At 34.9% G+C, this 21,428-nt stretch overlaps 2 protein-coding genes across 3 annotated transcripts; one reads left to right on the top strand and one right to left on the bottom strand.

The window, feature by feature from the left end:
• Positions 1–423: 423 nt before the first annotated feature.
• On the top strand, positions 424–4,975 carry LOC108992295 (GRF1-interacting factor 2-like). The gene is made up of 4 exons (XM_018966824.2): positions 424–557; positions 2,090–2,166; positions 4,245–4,329; positions 4,411–4,975. The coding sequence occupies exons 1-4, from the start codon at positions 477–479 to the stop codon at positions 4,753–4,755; spliced, it is 588 nt and encodes a 195-aa protein (XP_018822369.1). The 5' UTR covers positions 424–476; the 3' UTR covers positions 4,756–4,975.
• Positions 4,976–5,901: 926 nt separating this feature from the next.
• LOC108992290 lies at positions 5,902–19,617 on the bottom strand. 2 transcript variants are annotated; one of them, XM_018966808.2, is made up of 16 exons: positions 19,187–19,617; positions 18,115–18,165; positions 17,778–18,014; positions 17,349–17,447; positions 17,189–17,244; positions 16,856–16,967; positions 16,523–16,702; positions 15,853–16,119; positions 8,807–9,019; positions 8,516–8,719; positions 8,094–8,219; positions 7,678–7,980; positions 7,475–7,573; positions 6,875–7,377; positions 6,722–6,776; positions 5,902–6,209 (listed from the first exon to the last, which is right to left on the bottom strand). In XM_018966808.2, the coding sequence occupies exons 1-15, from the start codon at positions 19,322–19,324 to the stop codon at positions 6,743–6,745; spliced, it is 2,622 nt and encodes an 873-aa protein (XP_018822353.1). In that variant the 5' UTR covers positions 19,325–19,617; the 3' UTR covers positions 5,902–6,209; positions 6,722–6,742. The 2 variants fall into 2 exon arrangements, with proteins under 2 accessions (XP_018822353.1, XP_018822355.1); XM_018966810.2 differs by having other exon boundaries at positions 17,778–18,008.
• Positions 19,618–21,428: the final 1,811 nt, after the last annotated feature.

The raw sequence follows: 21,428 nt of genomic DNA, 5'->3' as shown, positions 1-21,428 counted from the left end.
TTATACACTCTATAATTATATTTAGCATTATCTAATTAAAAATATACGATAATTTTATGTGAAATGTAAAATTATAAAAGGAATTGTCTGAGACGTCGCAAGTGTTGCATTGGCAATACTCAATAGTGTTTAGACTCTTAGAGTAATGTTTCGAATAAATTTTAAATAGACAAGTCTTATGTAAGTTATTTATAAAAAAAAATTAAGTCTCATTATTAAAAATTATTATTTTTTTAAGATAAAGTCTACTTTTTTATAAAAACTTGTGCGGTACTTGTTTTTTTTAAGATGAGAAATGATAAAAATTTAGTAGAAATCGTTTATCTAGTGATCAATACAGCACCGTACCGAGCACGTATATACTGTATAGTATATACATATACGGTGTCACCTTCTGGGGGTCCCATTGAAGGTTTATTAGGAGCAAAACTAGGGCAAAGGGTTCATTTATATCAGTGTACGGAGAGAACGGGGAAATGCAGCAGTCACCACAAATGTTGAGTGGTGCTCCTTCAATGCTTCCCACTACAAATATCACAACTGAACAAATTCAGAAGGTACCCATTTTTGGTTTCTTTGCTTCTATGTATGTATTTATTGTATGTGTTGAAGCGTGTGTTGTGAACTGGTGATGCCTCTCTATATGTTTGTGTACGGATGTGTGCATGTTTTTGGAACATGGGTCTTAGGTAAGGCATGCAATATGATAGAAGTTGTGTCGGAAAACTCAGAATCCACTTAGCTTTTTGTATTGAAAACTGATTGGCTACTTGTTTATTTGGTTTAAAAGTGACAGGAAATTGATCCTGAAGTGTTTGATGCATTGATTGTATAAGTAAAATCTACCATTTTGAGGGCTGGACCCTGTTTCACATGCAGCAAGTTGGGCCATGTGCTTTCAATGAATTGTATCGTTAGATGACAAGCAGGGTACATTGTGGTGATTAAACTAGCCCCATATGGGGGGAAGTAGCTCAAACGGTAGAGAAAAAAAAAAAACTAGCCCATACGGTTTTGATTTTATAGTTATATAATTGATGCATAAGCAATACCTATAAAAACAAATTGATGCATAGACAATAGCACCAAAAGTTTATGCATTTTCACAACAATCAAACTTCTTCAAGTTTCTCCGCATGGGTAAAAGTTCTTTGTGTATTGATAAACGCAGTTATCCCAATGTATATGCTGCTTCTTAATTACCCGTCAGGGTGCAGATTAGTGGTTAAAGGGCGGGTTTGGGATGAATTATAGACTTTGCCGTTTGGATAGTAAGTTGAGATGAGTTGAGTTGAGATAAAAGTTGAAAGTTGAATAAAATATTGTTAGAATATTATTTTTTAATGTTATTATTGTTTTGAGAATTGAAAAGATTGAATTTTTTATTATATTTTGTGTGGGAATTTGAAAAAGTTGTAATGATGAGATGAAAAATGTCTTTTATACTAGTGAAAAGACATCCTTGGTTTGTCTCAACACGAGGAGTTCCTCTGCATTTTCCGATTCACGGTTCTGATGGGTGGGATCGCATACCAGGATTTACTTTTCAGGAGTAGTTCCAAACGGCTCACTTTGGAGAGGTTTCATGTCATTGAAAAACAGAACATGATACTTATTAATTACAGTAAACAGTGCTTGCCTATTCTTATGATCAATAGAATCTTATTTACCGATAAAACAAATACAATAAACAGTATTTTTACCCAGGATGCAGGCGTCTTGGTATTCAACTAGTGTTGATGTCTGATTTATTTATTTTTTTCTTTCTTTCTTTTTAAAGTGGGCTCATATAAAACATTCATATGTGCTATTTCAGTGGTGTGTGTGTGTGTTTTTTTTTTTTTAACATTAGCATATTGTGGAAGGTGTTGTTTCTTCCCTTATCATCAATATCATGAATGGTTTTGAATTTTACTGGCTTGTACTATTGTTCTCTTTTATACATGTTGATTGCAAGTTCAATTTGTAAATGTTGATTTGATGGCCTGATCTCTTGATAGATATTTTCAATTTGCTTGAAGCTAAACTGGAAAAAATACCCCCTTTTACTTACTAATTTATCAATGTTAATGTCTTATGCTTGGTACAGTACCTGGACGAGAATAAAGAATTGATTCTGGCGATAATAGAAAATCAAAACCAGGGAAAATTTTCTGAGTGTGCCCCGTAAGTGGTTAATCAAGTAGTGTTGTTTGTTTAGCATTTTGCTTATTTGACCTTTTACATTCGTTTCAAAATTGTGTAGGGAGAAATGCCTGAATGTTTCTAGTTAAATTTGAATTCCTTGAAGTAAAAGGCACTCATCTATTCAGAAAGTCTTCATATGTTTTTTTATTGTATACCAATGTCACACATTAAATATGTAAAGTTGCTCCATTTATCGTAGTAGCTAACATGTGATTCTTACCACACAATGAAGGGTGAAATTATTTGAGAAAAGACCAAATGTTTGACAACAATCGTAGAGAATAAGTTTGCAGAGTGTGAGAATTTAACCTAGGAATAAACTCTCTTAATCAGAACAGACTCCAAATCATGTAGACGTTTTAGACCAGAAGTAGACTGATATATGTTTGACCTACTGAAAAATAAACAAGAAGAATTATTCTTGTATAGGGGTTGGCTTGTTTCCGCCGACCGTCCAAAAAAAATGATTCTTCTCTTTCCCTGTTGCTTATGGCCCTTATGGGTGAAAAGGTTGGAGAGTTTATGGTCCACTTCGATACATTAATGACATTGTCTCAGCTTACAAATGCTCATTTAGAACTTTAAACTTTTCCTTTTTGGTAGTAAAATAGGAAGTTAAAGAACATGAAAGTTGTGGAAAACAAACAAGGGAATATGGGGGGTCTTTCTCTCTGTGGCCAGGGTTAATGAGTATAGGGGAGGAAATGGGAATGCTTCCTGTCCGAAGAGAGGATGCGGCCCTTGGTGCTAGGTCAAGCACACTCAGTGGAACCCTAGAAGAGCTCCAATCTGGAATTTGCTGCTAAAGTGATCAAATGTTGTGGATAATACGAGATATTCTCTGGTCGCAACTAATTGATGTGTTGGCATGGTGGATAGTTTTCAAGTTGCCTTTTAAAATGGCCTTCTTAGGTTATATTTTTTGGGCTTTAGTGGCTGTGAGTAGGGCAATGAGAGCTTCTCCCATTGTAGGTTCTAGAACGAGAGGTTCTACAATGAAATGTTTAAGTATAAACAACAGTATGGTGTGCAATTTAGGAAAGCTGGGTTTAACGAAGCGAGTGATGAATATTCTAGGACTAAAGACACGAAGGTTAACTCTTATACTTGTATAGCTGATATACAAAGGAAAAAAAAATCTTGCAATGACGATTTATATCGTTTTACAATCATGCATGCCCATAAAGGATGTTGAACTTGATTCTTGAGTGGATAATTGGTTGGACAAGAAAGGATGAAACTGGGATTGAATGATTTTCTTAGACGTAGCACTAACTGAACTCTAGGTATGAAAGAAGGATGAGATGTTTGGTCGTGTTTAACAGACTTGTCAAATACACACACACAAAACAAAGGCAGGAGATCAAGAGAAGACATGACATTTTTTTTAAGACAAGGATTCCTGGAGATCATGCAAATGCAATTATGCAACATGTCTTTTACAGGTTATCAACTTGATAAAAAAGAAATGGGATAAGGTTTTGTTGTGTTGTACACCTATTTTTGTCTACGGTTGTGTATATCAACAACAATTCTCTCTAGTTTTGGCATTTGCATGTTGTAGTTCATATATCTGTATTGTAGGTCCTGGAGTTTACTATCTTTTGTGTACTCTTCTGGCCCGTGCTTCAGCATCTGAACAGAGAGCTAGAAGATTTGATGGCTTAAGGTCCTCCACAGATTCTTTTAGCATTCGTATCCATGTGCATCTAGCAATTATATGGCACTTTAACTTAAATATATATATATATATATATATGGCACTTTAAGTATTATCTCGTTTAAAGCCATATGCATTCTTATTAGGATTGGAATTGTGTTTAGAGGTGAATGATTTGTTTCTTTTGTCCAAATCTCAAGTAAAACCTGTAATATTTTAGACATTATAATTCTTTTAGGATCAAGCCTTTTGCTTGGTTGGTTGGCTAAAGACAAAAACAAAGAAACATGGCTTATGTTGCCTTACTGATGCTCATATCTGGCTTATCTTTCTGGGATCATCATTGCTTTGCATCATGAACATGCTTGACCACCATAAGACGTTTTAAATGAATTAGGTATCATGCCCAACTTCAGCAGAACTTAACGTATCTAGCTAAAATTGCTGACGCCCAACCACAAGTACAAACGATACCTTCTCAGGTGAATTAGCTCATAAATCCCTTTAGAAAACCTGCCATTGAATAAGAACTTGTGCTTATTATCTCCTTGAAATATTTGCAGACGCCCTCTCATTCTGCAGTGCAACAAGGGCATGCCATGCAGCATCCCCAGGCAACAATGTCTCAGCAACAAGAAGGTCATTTTGCCCCAAAGTTGCCTTTTCAATTGGATGATCAGGCTCAACATCAGCACCAACAACAAGCACACTACCTCCAGCAACAGCAACTCATCCAAGGGCAGATGGGCGTGAGACCAGGAGGAACAAGTTCCATGTATCAGGCCATGCAGAGTCGCTTTGGAAATAATTTGTTTGGTTTGCAGGGAAGCAAGCAAGATAGCTCAGAGGCCAGTGCTGGAGATTTTCTTGGAAGGTTAGCTTCCAAACCGAATGGAAGTACAGAGTAGTAAGCAAGATAAACCAAGTCATTTATAATTTTCCTGTTTTCCTACACTTCTACTTTCTCCCACAATTTCCCTCATCTGGGCTCTACAATAGTCATCTTAGGACTTCTGAAGTAGTCTCTTTTTCCCTGAAACCGAAAGTAGCTGTAGAATGGTGCTAAACATTGCTTTTGAGAAAGTCGTTTTTATCAATTACAAAATTGGGGCAAAGCATTTTCTTTTATTAATGACAACAACCTAAGTTATTGCTTCATGTATTTTAATTTTCACGACAAAGGCAAACCGCTGATGCAGGTATTTTCTTTTTCTTTTTTCTAAAATCAGTCTCAAAAATTGGGGAAAACGTTCTCTTTCATACAACAGTCATTTGGTTGGATTATGCTTTGGAAGTGAACTCGTAAAGGGGGCAGGATTTTTGGTGGCCACCTTAAAAAAATGGCTCATACCCAAACACCTCCATGGACAGAGGCTTAAAATTTGATCAGTAACACAAGCATAGGCAACCCAATACAGGAACTGTATCTTATAAAAGGACCCTACCATGTTGGGTAACAATGAAAATACAAAGAATTAGTTCACATGGAGCTCTCAACCTGCTCTACCTGTCAAGATTCAAGAGTCTAAAATCTCTTTTGTTTTCACAATTTTTCTAAACTCATCTCATTTAATCATTACAATTTTTTCAAATTTTTTCACAATATAAAATAAATAATTTAACCTTTTCAAATCTCAATATAAAAATAATATTAAAAAAAATATATTCTAATAATATTTTATTTAACTTTCACCTCAACTTATTTGTAAAAACAAAAATAAATAACACTTAATGAAGCTACATATTTAGAAGAAGAGATGCACAATATTTCCAAAATTCGGCTTGAAGGTCGTTGTTTTTACCATTAAATAAAACCAAAGGCTATACACATGACCAAATTTACTTGCAATCAGGTAATCATTTACCCACTTTTCGCTTGTGATTTAGAAAAAATGTTATTTTTAAGCCTGAGTTTCATCATATCCATCCACTACTAACGTGTCTTTTCAAGCGTCTGGCCTATCATGAGCTAAGCATAGTTTGTTTCAGGACCATGGAAGTCCCAGGCAGCAACTGCATTTTTGCGCAAGGAAAGCTGAGCCAATAGCACAAGCTATCAGATTAAGAGATGCAATGGCAAGCATGAATATCATTGCCAAGGGCAGAGTTGAGTTTCGCGAGAGCAAAAACCCTCAAAAGTATATTGTAATTCCAACAAAGAAAATAAAAAAAAATTAAATCAAAGCCCAACCAAAGAAACGATAATAATTCCAATCAGAGCCTCTATAAGAAATGAGCGCTGACAATTCAATCAGCGAAAATACAATTCTTGTGCAAATCCTGTAAGCATCCTCCAACATCCCTATCTGCAGTGCTGTGCATATTCCTGGTCATGACATTATCCACTTGATTCCAATGTCACCTGACACCAACAAAAGATACTTTATAAATGACAACAGCATGATCAATTTATAACAATCCGAGGCAGAAATCCACCTTCCACAAAATAGTAAATTCATTAAGCTGATTGAATTACTTCTAGGTGTCTCTTAATGATCCAGCCAATTTTTGCATACACGACTACCGAACGTGCCAGTTATCGAAACAATATTTGATGGAATCCATATAATTGAAGGTATTGACAGAAGAAAATATCTTCAGATACCGGCGACAAGGCACATGAACCTCAAAGATGCTCATCCCATAACTATTCATTATTCAACTTGATTTTTTACCCTTACATGCAACACGTACAGGTAGTAAAATAATAAGACATCTGACAATATCATTGATGACTCAAGAAGTGCAGTTTTCAATTAATTGTACTTTAATCTGGTTATTTCAACAGTACAATAATTACTTGAGCAAACATACATAAGTTATAAATGAATACCCAAGGGAAATATACAGCAAATTACATTTGAAATTACTTACCAAAAATACAATGTGTCCGTACTATCTTCTGGATGAAAATACAGCACCAGTCATTCTGTGAAAGACAGAATTCACTTGATAAGCTTAACGACTGTAAACCAAGACCTTAAATGAAAGAAGCTGCAGCCTGCTAAAACAGACTTTTAGCCATACCTTCCCTGCTGTTTTCCAACAAAATTCACGCTAGCTCTCCCATTAGCTGGGCCTGTGCTTTGGGTACCATTCAAACTTGTTCTATTAAGATTTGATCCATTCCCAACCGGCACAAATGGAGACTGCACAGCCTTATTCTCAGGCCCATTCATTTCCGGAGGATCTTTAGGTTTGCTCAAAATTTTTATATTTGAGGGACCTCTAGAAAGACCAAAACCAACACCATTCGATTGTTGATTCTGCATCACAGCTCTCTGTGATGGATCGTCACTTGAATTTGAAGAGACTGTCCTGTCAGTTCTTAAATTTTTGGACTCAATGGATGGAACCTTTCTCAATCGATGAGATTGTGCCACTGGAGTGACAGCCATTGAAGGCAAAAATGAGGAGTGAGGAGATGATGCTGCAGCTGCCGCAGCAACTTTGGCAACAGCTGCTTCAGCTGCTATCATTTCTTGTGCTCCTTCTCGAAGCTGAATGTAGTCGCCTTCAATCACAAACAGCTGATATGGCATTTTAAGGTTCTCACATTGCATTAGAAACCTGTATCAACAGAATACATATATATGTATGTGAGCACAGAAATTCCAATAAACTTACCTCGGGGTGACTGACCACAAAGTCATCAAGCTTTCCATATTTTTTCTTATAATCATGCCAGTGTAAAGGTGCAAGCATCTTGCCCAGCCTATTTGGTAGCTGTATTCAAGATGAACAAAAAATTTCAACTCAACCGATTTTAATAAAGAAAAACAGCACACTCGCTAACAATGGCCAAAGATTTTATACGTAAAGGCACCAACCGTTGAACTAATCCGAATTCGACCACCAGCAGGAATTGTGCGAACTACGCAAGCCAACAGTGATCTTTCATCAAGAAGAGTAGGCTCTGAAGCCTTTCCCCCTGTTGGTGCATTTGCCTGATCAATTGAGACAATCGATTCAGGCAAAGCTGCACTGGCGGCATTGTTTACTGTAGTTTCACTGAGATTAACAGAATGGATTGAAGCATCAGATGCCAATGGGTTGGCGACAGAATTTGGTTCTTCAGCTGTTGAAAGTTGGCCCTCCAGCCCATGAGTAGTCAAACTTATGGCATTCCGCTCCTGTGCAGTTCAAGTGCAAGAGAAGCTTAATCACTGCCCTACTTACCTGATGCTAAAGAGCAACCAGGCTGACCCCATAGTAACAGACATAAAGGGAACAATTAAAGACTGACCTTGTTTTCACTGTTTCGGTCTAAATTATCCAATTTTAAGGCATCATGGAATTGGGAAGAAATTTGTTGCAGGCTCTGCTCAGGTTGGGTGGCAATGAGGAATCCTCCGTCAATTGATTCAAGAGCCTGAACAGAAAATTTGGCAGATCCAGTGAATATCCATACAAAACCAAACGATAGCATATTAAGGCCTCGTTTGTTTTCACAACCATTCTTATCTCATCTCATCTCATTTAATCATTACAACTTTTCCAAATTCCCACACAAAATAAAATAAACAATTAAACTTTTTCAAATTCCAAAACAAAAGTAATATTAAAAACATATATTCTAACTTATTCAACTTTCAACTTTTATCTCATCTCTTTGCGAAAACAAACAAGGCCTAATTATCATAATAGCAACAACTTCATGTATAACACCTTTGCTTCCCCAGAAGATGACGAGATTCCAGAATCAGGTCGTGCCACTTGGCTGATGTGAACTTCCAGATAGTCTTGATGAAGAGGTTGTCCATTAACAGACATTTCATAGTTGTAGTTCACATCTGACCTTATTAGATTTTGATCAGTTTGGGATGGTGGAAGTTCGCTATGTGTAGATATCTGTGAACCCTCCGATACAGCCTAAAAAATATAATGAACAAAGCTCACATAACCAGGAAAATACCAAAACATAACAATGATGGAAAATATATTTTGATTTGTCAGGACCTGTGGGTTCTGCCACTGTTGAAGGGAACCCATTGCTGGTATTGAGTGAAAGTGTCCAATATGAGATGGAGGAACATGTGAAGTCAAAGACTGAGGAGGCCCGTGTTGATGCATGGCATATGGATGTAATGCAGCCACTTGTCCAGGTGGAAGATAGGTAGGCATTCCAAGCAGAGAAGATGGAGCTAGCGGAACACTTGGCACATGGTCGGTCTAAAAATGAACATAAAAGAATATCAAACACCATGTACACATTTTGAAATGATTTATTTCACTTCTTATCTATAAACAACAAAATCTCATTCTGAAAATGGTGGGCCCACGACATTTTCCCAGCCATCAAAACAGAATGAACAAATAAATACATATATATATATATAAATGCGCACACACCCCTATATACTGATCATTCATAAACTAACAGTAAACATTTTCACCTACAAGTAACAAAGGGTATGCAGAAAACTTTATGAACATTGTGGGCAACATAAAAATGAAACAAGTTCAAGAACAAGGCAAGATGACTTCTTTGAAGTTTTTAAGAAATCTTCTAAACTGATACTAGAAATTCCATCATTCAATCCTAAGCTAATAGACAGGTATAGGATTCCTGGTATTGATATCGGGTTGAATGATGGAAACAAGTGGATGTATACAGGCCATGAGGTGCTTCTAATGGAAACTCCCGGGCATACTCGATTACCTGATTATATTAGAAAAACCAATAGAAATCTCTCAAGCACACACAGTATCAAAGCTGGCATGGTATTTTATTATGGACTGTTGTTGCATTGACTGCATCTCTCATATATATTTAATACTGTCAATCATGCAAGATCATCGTTCTTTATAATTGTTTTTTTTTCTTCTCCTTCGATTGTATGAAAAATGCTGTGAGATTTTTTCTAAAGAACATTTTCTTCTTTCTTCAATTTTTATTTTTATTACAGTTACAGTATATTAATATTCTAGTTATATTAATATTATATAGGGCAATACAGAATTAAACTTTAGACCTTATCGGTAAAGCAGATCAAATTGTTTAATATCAAAATGATTTGAATTATTTCAAAGGCCCAACATGAATTTTTTTGCATCGGGCTCTTTCATTAACTGATATAAAAATCAGCTAGTCAACCATATGTTTTTCTTGAAATGAAGATAAGGAGATAACCCTTAGGAGTTGGCTCAAGTGGTAAAGGCCTTGGTCTTAGTGGGTATGCTCCCTCCATGTCTAAGGTTCGAATCCTCTTGATTGCAAACAATTTCTAGGGGCTATCAAAATGAGAGAACTTCGCCTTGAATTACCCGAGGTGCACTTGCGGAAAACTCCTTGTCAAGAGCCTGTGGACCTCCAGGATTAGTCGAAACTTTGTTCTTGGACACCCAGTGCCAATAAAAAAAAATGAAAATAAGTAGATGGCTCCGTGTGCTCTGATTCACTATTGGGTTCAAATAAACATAAAGTAGCACTACCAAAGTGTTTCAAAGAAGTAATCATCCTAATATAGGCCTGCTTTTGAATCAGATCAACACTTAATTTAAATGGAGTCTCTATCGACCTGCTTCTGTCTAAATAACATAAGATATTTATTATCCATCAAAAGATATCATATACCACACCCATATGACTTCAAAATTTTTATTTTTTCCCCTTCTTGCTAAAATTGAGTATCTTTTATCAATAAACATCAACATTGTCATGCCTGGCCCACCTCCCTCTAATCAAAGTAAATCAACCTAAAGTCCACTCTTTATCCCAATTGTCCCCTATCAACCTAAAGGATTAACTTCCTATAAATAGTCATTCATATAGAATTTGTTTTCTCAATGAATGAAGGATTGTTCAACTACTAGATATATTGCCTCTCTGCCACCATAGCCACAATTATTTAGCTCCATAAATTTCCATTCCATAAGGCACTAGCGACCTCACAGTGAAGTACAAGGAGATTAATTGTTTCTTTGCTCCTTTTACCCATAGAATACTCCCCACCTTCCAATCATGTGCCTCTCTAATAAACTCAAAATGATCCACCACTGAAGCTTCCTTGCAACAAGCAATACAAAAAAAATCAGATAAATTACCTTAAGGACCTTATCACCACACCGCACCTCATCCTAGAACTAGGGCTGCAAATGAATAGACCAGCTCATGAAAAGGTCGAGCACAGCTCGTATATACTCAATTCATTTCATAAATGAGATGTTCGTAAACATTGGTTCAAATATTAAATGAGCAAAACTCGTATAAACTCGACTCGACTCGGTTTAGGCTCATGAACAAAGCTTGTATAAGCTCGACTTGACTCATTTGAGCTTGTTTTGAAGCTTGTAATATGTTATATATGTATGTGTTATATTTATTTCATGTTAGTTGTATTTTATATACTTAATTATATATTATTAATTTATTTAAAGTTTATCTTATTTAATATATTTATTATGTTCCCAAAGTGTGTATAGTATAGTTTGATTCTTTTTATAGAAGATATCTTATGTAATTAGTTATGAATATTTAGTTTTGTATTTTATTACAAGTTATATGATATATCAAGCTATTTTATGTTTGTAATACAATTTATTTTATAAATTTAGTTAATTATGTATGATGCAATATAACATTAATGTCATATATTAATTTATAATTGTTACATGGATTATAGCCTATTGATCTGGTAATAAATGAATGAGTAAATACACATTTACTTGAAACAATTACCAAATTAACTTTAATCGATTAACTATAATTCGTATATAATGCACATCATAATACAAGTTGATGGTATTTCTTCTTAGTTAAGGAATCGAATCATTAACCTTATACACAATATGGTTTTCATTATACTAGATAAATGATAACACATATTTTAAGTTTAACTATTACTTATTATTTATAATTGCATATTATCATATTTTTATAGGGTAATAATATATGTACAACTTATATATTATAAATACTTATAAAAAAAAATTATATATTGTAACATACACTTATATCATATGCTTGTGATACTCTATTAATATATTATTTAGTAATGTATTCTATAATATATTCATTACTTATATTTAATAATAATATATTAAACTAGAACTTTTGATTTGTTATGTTATCCATATATATTAAATGGTTTAGTTTATTACATTTACCTTATGTATTATTTTTTTAATTTATAACTTTAAGTTAATTTATTTTATAAAAAGTAATATCATAATCATTTTTTAATCAAAACCATTTGGTTGAACAGTTAAATGGTTAAAGAGTTTTTTGTAAAATTTAAATTTTTTTATATCAATCATAAGATAAGAATCAGCATTTTCGAAAAAAAAAAAAAAAAAAAACAATTCGAGCTTGAGCTACTTGAGCTCAACTTGTTTGTTTATTTTTAGTTGAGCTCAAACCGAACCGAACATTAATGGTTAACGAGCCGAGTTCGAACAAGGATATTTGAGGTTTATTTGAGTTCAAGCTGAGTTCAAACAAGTACACATGCTAATCAAGCTCGAGTACCCTTGTTCAAACTCGGCTCAACTCGGCTCATTTGCAGCCCTACCTAGAACCATCTCCAACCTTAGATCGAATAGAAGCAGGAAAATTCTCTCCAGCCCCTCTGCATATTCTTCCAACAATTGACTCCATGGAATCTGATCTATTAACTTCAGGTGAACACCACCCACCCCATTCACACCCAACTTTCACATTCAATGTCAGCCTCCAAAAACTCTCTTAGAAGCATATTGTCAAAACCAATTCCCCAACAAGGCCTAGTTAAACAAGGTTTCTAACACCTAAACCATCCTCAAATTTTATACAACATACCAAAGACCAACTTGCCAAATGGAAACTGAACTCTTAATTCACACCCCCCAGCCCACAAGAAACAAGAGGCCCTTCTATAACTTCTCCAATTAAGAAGTTACATGAAATAAGTGGGTAGCCCTTAGGAGTTAGCTCAAGTGGTAAGAGCCTTAATCTTGGTGGTATACTCCCTCTATGTCTAAGGTTCAAACCTTTGGGTGCAAACAATTTCTAGGGACTATCAGATTGAGGGAATTTATCCTTGAACTACCCGAGCTGCACTGGCGAAAAACTCATTGCCGTGGGCTTGTGCACCCCCAAGATTAGTCGGGATTTTCTTTCGAACACTCAGTGCCAAAAAATGAAATAAGTGGATAAATTCAACAAAGTGCTCTAAGTCAATGTGATCATCCAACCCACATTTGTTTCCTTCCGGCCAAACGACATTCCATCTTCTCAATAATGCCATCTCAAGTACATTTGCCTTAAAAGTGGCTCTCAAAGGAAGCCTGAAATGTCATAGGCAAGAAAGAAAACCTACTTCCACGGATAATAATCAACCAATCAACATTACATATGGAACCAATGGGAAGCAATTCAGGGATTTAACCAAGTTGATCTTCAAGAAGGCTAACACTGCTTCAAAAAACAAAAACCAGAATGAGCGAAGGTGGTCAAGATTTGCCTCGCAAAAAATAATGTCTCATCTAGAAATAGAAGATGTGAAATAATTCGCCCATCAACACTCCTCAGTCCCACTAAAAAACTTGATATCAACCCCCATGCACTATAACACATCATTTTACTCAATGTCCTCGGCCATGAGGAAAGGTAGTGACGAGAAATGATCCCCAACTCAAACCAAGAAAATTAATAAAAAAACCTTCAAGAGTGCCATTCAAGAATACAAAGATGCAAAAAACTTTCCACCTACACCATCTCACTCCAAAACCATATATGCTCATCATGTAACTCAAAAAGTCGAAACGAACATGATTGTATGCTTGTTCTATATCCAGCTTACATACACTCTTAGCTCTCTAGATCGTATTCTTGATTCAAGGCATTCATTAAAAATGAGTACTGAGTCCAATATTTGCTTTCTAGAAAGTATCCTGATCCTTAGAGATAATCTTACCCAGCATCTTCAACCCGTTTACCAAAACTTTATCGAGGACTTTATGGACTCCATTGACGACTTCTAGGCCAAAAGTCCTTCACATTACAGCCCTACTTTCTATAAAATTAGAGCATTAAAGATTGCAAGGATGATTCTTAAAAACTTTCTTTGGCATGGAAATCCTAAACACCTTCACAACATCTTCCTTCACTACCTCCAAACAAATTAAGAAAAATGCCAAAGAAAATCATCCAAGCCCAGGTATTCATCTCCATTCAAGACCGCATGAACCTCTATCTCCTCAATCTCTCTCTCCAACTAATTCATTGCATTTGAATCAATCGCATCAAATGAAAGGTCATCCAATATATGTCTTCAGCTGTACTATTCAGAATACAAACTCTGATAAAACAGCAACGTGAGCACTAATCTGAGGTTGATTAAAAGAGACTCCACAACACCCTTGATTTTGGTTTCCAACTCACCTCCTCCAAAATAGCGAGGCCTCGTTTGGTTACACAGATGAGAAGAAATGAAGTTGAAAGTTGAATCAAATATTGTTAGAATATAAATTTTTAATATTATTTTTGTTTTGGGATTTGAAAATGTTGAATTGTTTATTAACTTTTGTGTGGAAGTTTCGGAAAGTTGTAATGATTAGATGAAATGAGATGAGATAAAATAGTTTGTGTAACCAAACGAGACTTGAGCCTTCCCAGCTAATCAATAACAGTAACCTTTCTTTGTTTTTCCTCTTCACATAAATCTCACCCTTCATCTAAATTATCAAGATCCCTAATGTCATTGTGCATCGCCCATACCTGCTAGTTTAGTTTTCTATACATATAAGTTCAAATTCCAAATTCTCAAACACCTCATACCAAGTTTTTAGATTGGCCAACACTTTTAAGTTCACATACCAATACAAAAATGGTGTGCCTTGAAAAATATAACAGGTCCACCAAAAATTTACCCATTCCTGAAGCCTTCAGCTATTAGCCACATGTTTCAAACTTGGAACATCTTCTCCCACCATGAAAACTTCTACAATCCAATAAAGTAGGAAAATGTTTTGAACATAACCTTGGTAATCTCCTCTAGGTAACTTCAGGAAACAGTTCTTCCCACTCAGGGGTAACATCATCCTTAAGTTAAACTATTAGGGGCATTTTTGCAACCTTGAACTGATATATTCACATGGGATGGTATTGGTGGTACATTTTGGTTCTTAAATCCAACATGCACGTGAAGTTGCAGATGGTCCACATCTTCCACTCTTTCTACACATACAGCACCAATCGACCACAATGATATGACATTTTCTTAGGTTGTCCATTATATGGATCTTCTCTAAAAGAGTTGTCAAAGCAAAAGATGCTCTACTTTAAAGGGTGCCATAGTCCTCCAAATATTCCTCTTAAGAAAAAAAGTTGCTCTCTTGTATGGTGAGAACCGAATAAAATGAACGAACTGTAAACTTCCCTTGCTGATAGACGCCAAAGGGTCTCATCTCCTTTCACTTTTTTGCTCTAGAAGAATACCAGATGTTAGATATTGTATAATTAGCAACAATCACCCAATCTTGGACCGCTCTATATAAATTGACATTCCAATAGGGGGAACCGCTAGAGAGATCCAAAAGGTTAGGCTGATGAAGCTTCCTATTCCTGTACTATCCCAACCACTATGGGGAAAGACTACACCACATATATGGTATCAAGCCTACACCATTTTGAATTCTGATGTTTTTTAACAAACTGACTCATAAAACAAGGTTATCCACACAGCATGTCAGACATTTTTGGTTTGGAACTTCCTGCTGTCCATATTCAGACAGATGATAAATCAGTAAAAGCATTTGCATCTTCTAGAATCTTTGCCCGAACTCTAGGGTTTAGCTAGAGTAGGAAAGAAATAGACACATGAAGTAAGTCCCGTATCATTTATAGCTGCCCGAATAAATTTTTTGAGTAGCATTAAATGCTCAATAAATGTTGTGGGACCCACTTCATGTGTTTATATCTCTCCCACTCAAAAGCACTAGTGTTTGATCAGGAATTCTATGGGATCTCTATCCAGTTATTTATATAAGTTAACAACAATGACAATCCAAGAAATGCAATTTACCTGAGTAGATGAATTGCCAGTTGAAGCAAAGGATGAAACATTGCCTGAATTCCCATTTGGAAGGACCGCAGAATTTCCACTCAATGTGCCACCTCCATTTGCATCTAGTTGAATTCCATTGCTTTGGTCAAACTGAGACACATCCTTTGACTTTGTTTGGGATAAACCTGGCTCATCACTGTACGTCCCACTCCTTTCTCGTGCATCAGCCAGCTCAAGTTGGAGCTGTTGCATTGTATGCAGATGGTGTCTTTCCATCTCTGCAAACTAACATCCAAAACCCAAAGGGACAAGCAATAAACAAAACAACAATCTATCCCACATCAAATAGCATCTATGCTAAACCCAACTCAAAATCATCAACATGAACAGATTAAAATTCGCAGAGTTAAAACCATGTTTTCTTACTTATAGTGAAGCATGTATTAGTGAACATCCAGACCTGAATATCACTGAAAAATGACATATATATACATATTGCTCGAAATTGTACAGACTGGTCATGAAAAATCAAAAGGGCAATCAAAGATCATTTATGTAAGTATATTTTTACATACAAGACAACGTTTCCTGGACAATCCAAAGGCACGTTGCACTTTAAATTGTTCCAAATACTCTTAAGAAATTAACAAGCCCTAAAATGCAAAATAGAATCCCAAAGCAAGCCAACCTGTCTTTGACAACCAAGCCACAGCTGGTTGTATTGTTCAGTACGTTCTCGCAATTCAGCTTGTAACGAATGGTTCGTAGTTGATTGCAAGACATCCATCTCCTGAACACGAGCAATCCACGCTTGGGCTTCCCTCAATTGTTCATCTTTATAAATAATATTTTCTTGAGCAGCCCTATGCTGAAAGATAACATTTACCATCATATATGTTGGGAAATTTAAAGAAGAAAAGAATGCTTTACGCAACATACAAGCACTAATTAGACATGCATTAGAGAGCTCAAAGTTTAACTACCACTTCAATAGGACAACTAAAGTATACCATAAACAAACCTGGTCCTGCAACTCAATAAGCTGCCTCTCTTTTTCTTGAATATGTTCTTGAAGATCATGTATCTGTTTTATATGTTGGGCTCTTTCAGCCTCAGAATGATCACGCTCTCTTCTGCAAATGGAAGAAAGACAATAATTTGTTCGAAGATTTAGACCTCACTTTCAAAAGCTGCAATAAAATGAAAAGAGTTGCATTCTATCCAGACATCCATTTAGACCATACTAAAATCTGAAGAACCTCGAATAAAAACATATAATTGAAGAGAAAAGGACTAAAGGCTTCAAGAAAAGGGGCTAGGGCATAAAATATAGGTTCTAGACATAAACTCACACCTTAAGGATGATAGCTCCTTGTCTTTTTCTCTGAGGAGATCCTCTTTAGCCCATGCCTGCCCAGTCAATTTAAGCAGAGAAATTCAATAATTTATATAACACCTCACACCTCACTTAAAGGAAGAAGAACATACTAAAAACAATCAAGCACTCAACAAACCACTTCATTGTCCAATTTAATTGCACGAAGCTCCCTATCCTTCTCTTCCATCTTCCTTTCCAACTCGTGTATGGCATGTTCCCTTTCATGCAATTGCTCCTGCCCAAATAAACCCAAACTTAGAACACCATGAGAATTATTGGGCAGTAGATGCCTATTCAGAAGTCTGCTCCTAGAGATCAAAGCCAGAGTCCACATGCAATTTCAATAAAATATATTTCTTTAAGACTCAAAATAGTCCCCATATGACTCCACATGAAAATCAGGTCATGCCAGTCTTATCATATATCACATTTAAAAAGATGACATGAATAGCTTAGCATTGTTTTCTCCATCTACTTAAAAGGAAAAAAATTACTTTTCTGAAGTTGCAAGCTAGAAACAATTGTATTCAAAACCAATAACATAAACTGAATCACAAATTCAAACCTGAAGCTTTGTAGCAGCATTAGCATGTTCCTTGATCTGTGCATCAAAGTTGCTTTGCATTTCCATTATCTCAGATCTTGCAATTATTTGGGCTCTGAAGTCAATCTCCGTCCGTTGCAATTCCTCTCTTTGTCTAGCAACATTATGAAGTCTCTGCAGCAAAAGGTCATCATCTAAGCTATCGTCCACTGTGATTGAACAAAAGTCGACATCAAGTGGCTCTCGTCCCAGCTGCACCTTGATAGAACACCAAATTATCTTCATTTTAAATAACAAAATAATCTTCATATTAAAATATCTTGGCAGTAAAGGTATTTCCACACATCAGAATCCTAACCTCATATATAGTTCTCTCATCCGTTTGCCCTAACTTCAATCGTTCCAGCTCCTAGGCATCAGAAAAATGTCCAATTAACGAACAAAAATTTAAATACCAACCTCAGACCTTGATGTCAAGATACAATCCCTATGTTTGAATTGACAACCAGACGGTGTTTCAATTGGGACAAGAAAGATTCCAGATCTCAAACTAATTCATTGTTTATGACCCAGAAACACTGAAAAAAGTATGCTTCCAAGCTCCTTCATCTTTTCCTCCACTATATTAGATTATATTGACATATATACACTACATTTGCTTTCCAAAAAAAATCTGATGAAAAATAAAAGATTCAGCTAAATCAAAATCCATATAGTATTTTAAGCTCAGTGAGCAAGCCGTTTTCCAAAACGACAAAGTAAACAAATTCTAGTTTTTCTTCACCAGCAAGACCATGTTTCTAAGACTAATCATCATTTTTCCTTGTTTCCCGCAGTTCTAATCATCCACTCCACATGAGCAATTTTCCAACGAATTCCCTCAACAATGATGCTCCGTTAGTTAGAAGATAACACAACACGTCTTTTAAAAAGATGAAATCAAACTTTTAATTCTCAAAAGCTTTCAAGGTTTAGGCACCGAAAAAAAGAAAAACAGTCCGCTCAACCAAACATTATAATAAGATCATTAAAGTCAGAATTATTGAGACGCTCATGGTGAAGCGGCAAAACTAAGCAACGAGCTGAAACCCAGAAACTTCATCCCTTTTGTTTATGGAAAATGATATAATAACAACTATATCACAATTTATTCACAACTACGTATTAAATAATTAATTTTTCCGATCTTATCCACCAAATCAATCTTTCCATTACGTCAGATATGTGACATATTTTACCCGATACATCTTGTTTTCACAAGCTCACTTGTCATCGAACTTAACCCATTGTTTAGCGGCTTCGAAAACCACCACGAAAAAAACAACCCGTTAATCCATAAATTGGTACTTAACTTTCTGTTTTCTTCTCCCACATTTTCTCGCAAGCCAAACAAGCCCAAATACCATAAAAGTTTATAACGAGACCAGTACCTCGTCCCCAGCTTTTCGATGTTCCGAAACTGCTCGCCACTCTTTCCGGGATGAAGACGTTGACGATGGTGGTGGCTGCATCGAGAGAGAGCCACCACGAGTAGCGGCTGAGGCCGCGACTCCGGCTGACGCTTCCATTGAAATCAGATGCTCTAAGACCACCCCAACTCTCTTATCTCTCTCTCACACGCCAACACAGAAATTCCTAGGTTTTGAAAGAAACCATAAGAAACCCTAGAATTTGAGAAATCTTACGATGGAGGTACCTGAACGGTAGTGGAATGAAGCCGAAATCGAAGCGAAAGGGAGGAGGATGGTGTAGTTTAGGGGGTAGCGGAGATTGGGAGGGTTTTGTTAGTGGAGGGTTTTGGAGGGGTTGTACTCATTGTAGTGTAATTAGTGGAGAGTTTGACAAGAGAGATCAATTTCGACCCAAACCAGCGTCCCGCCATTTATAGGCAACTTCATCACCTCTATGCCACATCTCACGTGTCCCGGTAGCGCGTGGATCTTACCTTTCTAGTCCAATCTCTTTTGTCTTTATGATTTATTAAAAGATAACGAGAGGTTTACTATTCTCTTATTATCATTTCATTATTTTAAAATATATTTAAAATTTTTATTTTTTTATTATTTTCTTTTAAATATTTTTTTAATATATTTAATTATTAAAAAAATTAAAAAAAGATACAACTTCATTAATAATTACCTTCTTAACCATTAAATAAAAAAATTTTAAAAAAAATAATAAATGAGTGATAAGAAGTCTATCATTATCTTTGAGAAAATATATTTATAATCGTGGATTGTGCAACCGTCATGTAATCTTTTTAAAAAATATAAATAAAATATGAGATTCACATAAAAAAATAATATTTTAATAATAGACCTTATTTTTTCAAAACGATTATACAGTATTTACACATTTCACGATTATATGTAAAATTATTCTATCTTTTATCAAAACCCAAACTATTCAATTAGTTTTGCCTATTAATTAACCATTGAGAACATATATTATGCACTTCCTAGGACCTTTGATCCAATTATTTTATTAAGATGAATGAAAAACAAAAAACACCATATACTCTTGGCCAAGGAATCTTAGCAATAATATACATTTAAATATTTTAATAATTTAATAAAGAGTATGATACACGTACAATTGTTTTTATAATTCTATATATAATAAAATTTTAAAATAATAATAATTTTATAAAATAATATTATTTTCATAAATTATTTTATAAAAATACCACTCATTTAAAATATAATTGTATAAAGTATCGTAAAGAAACTAGCAAAACAATGTTGCATGAAAATCATATCATTTTTAAATCGGTGAATATAAACATTACAGTTTATTTTACAATTTGTCAATGTAATATTGTCACTTTATCAAAAAAAAATATTAAAGTTTTTTTATTTAAAATGTATATAAATATAAAGTCTTGCACCAAAATTAGTAATGAGAGCATTTGGCGTACATGTTTGATGTTACGGTTGACATCCGATTAGAATTTTTGAGCAATTTTGTCTAAAACACCTTAAAAATCAAAAGAGAGAAGCATTCTGGATACATGTTAGTGGTGTGATCTGCATGGTTTACGGACAAGATTTAATAATGTGAGATTTACATATCATATTTACTTATCAAAAAAAAGATTTACATGTCATATTTATCTCTCTTAATTATAATAAAAAATTTGAGACAAAAATTACAAAAAATATAAAATCTTAACCACCATTACTCGTCATCGCCGCCAGTGCTCATTCGCATATCCATGAGAGATCTGTGTGCAACGTAGGTAGGAACATCCCCACGCCGTAGTAATATAACCATACCAGAAGCTCGTAATCTCGGGTGAGCAAAGCGGACTCTTTTGAAAGGTGAGATAATTTTAAATAATTTTAGATGAATTAAATAAAATATTATAAAAATATTATTTTTATTTTTAAATTTAAAAAAATTGAATTATTTATTATATTTTGTGTAGAAATTTAATAAAGTTATAATGATGAGATGAGATAAAACTATCTTTATATCCAAACAAGACCTTAAGTAAAATTAAGAAAACGCAATTTTTTTTTAAAAGTAGAAAGATATTTTATTAATCTTCGTAAATCGACAAGGCCCAGTTATACAAGAAGTATATAAGAAAAGTCTAGTTACAAGTTAAGCGTTGCGAAAAGCATCATAAAAGTCATTAAAATTTGTTTCATTCAATACAATAAATGATGC

This window comes from Juglans regia, chromosome 13, assembly GCF_001411555.2.
Source record: "Juglans regia cultivar Chandler chromosome 13, Walnut 2.0, whole genome shotgun sequence".
NCBI lineage: Eukaryota > Viridiplantae > Streptophyta > Magnoliopsida > Fagales > Juglandaceae > Juglans > Juglans regia.
Note: the sequence above shows the minus strand (reverse complement) of the source record. Positions and strands in the feature narration are given on the sequence as shown.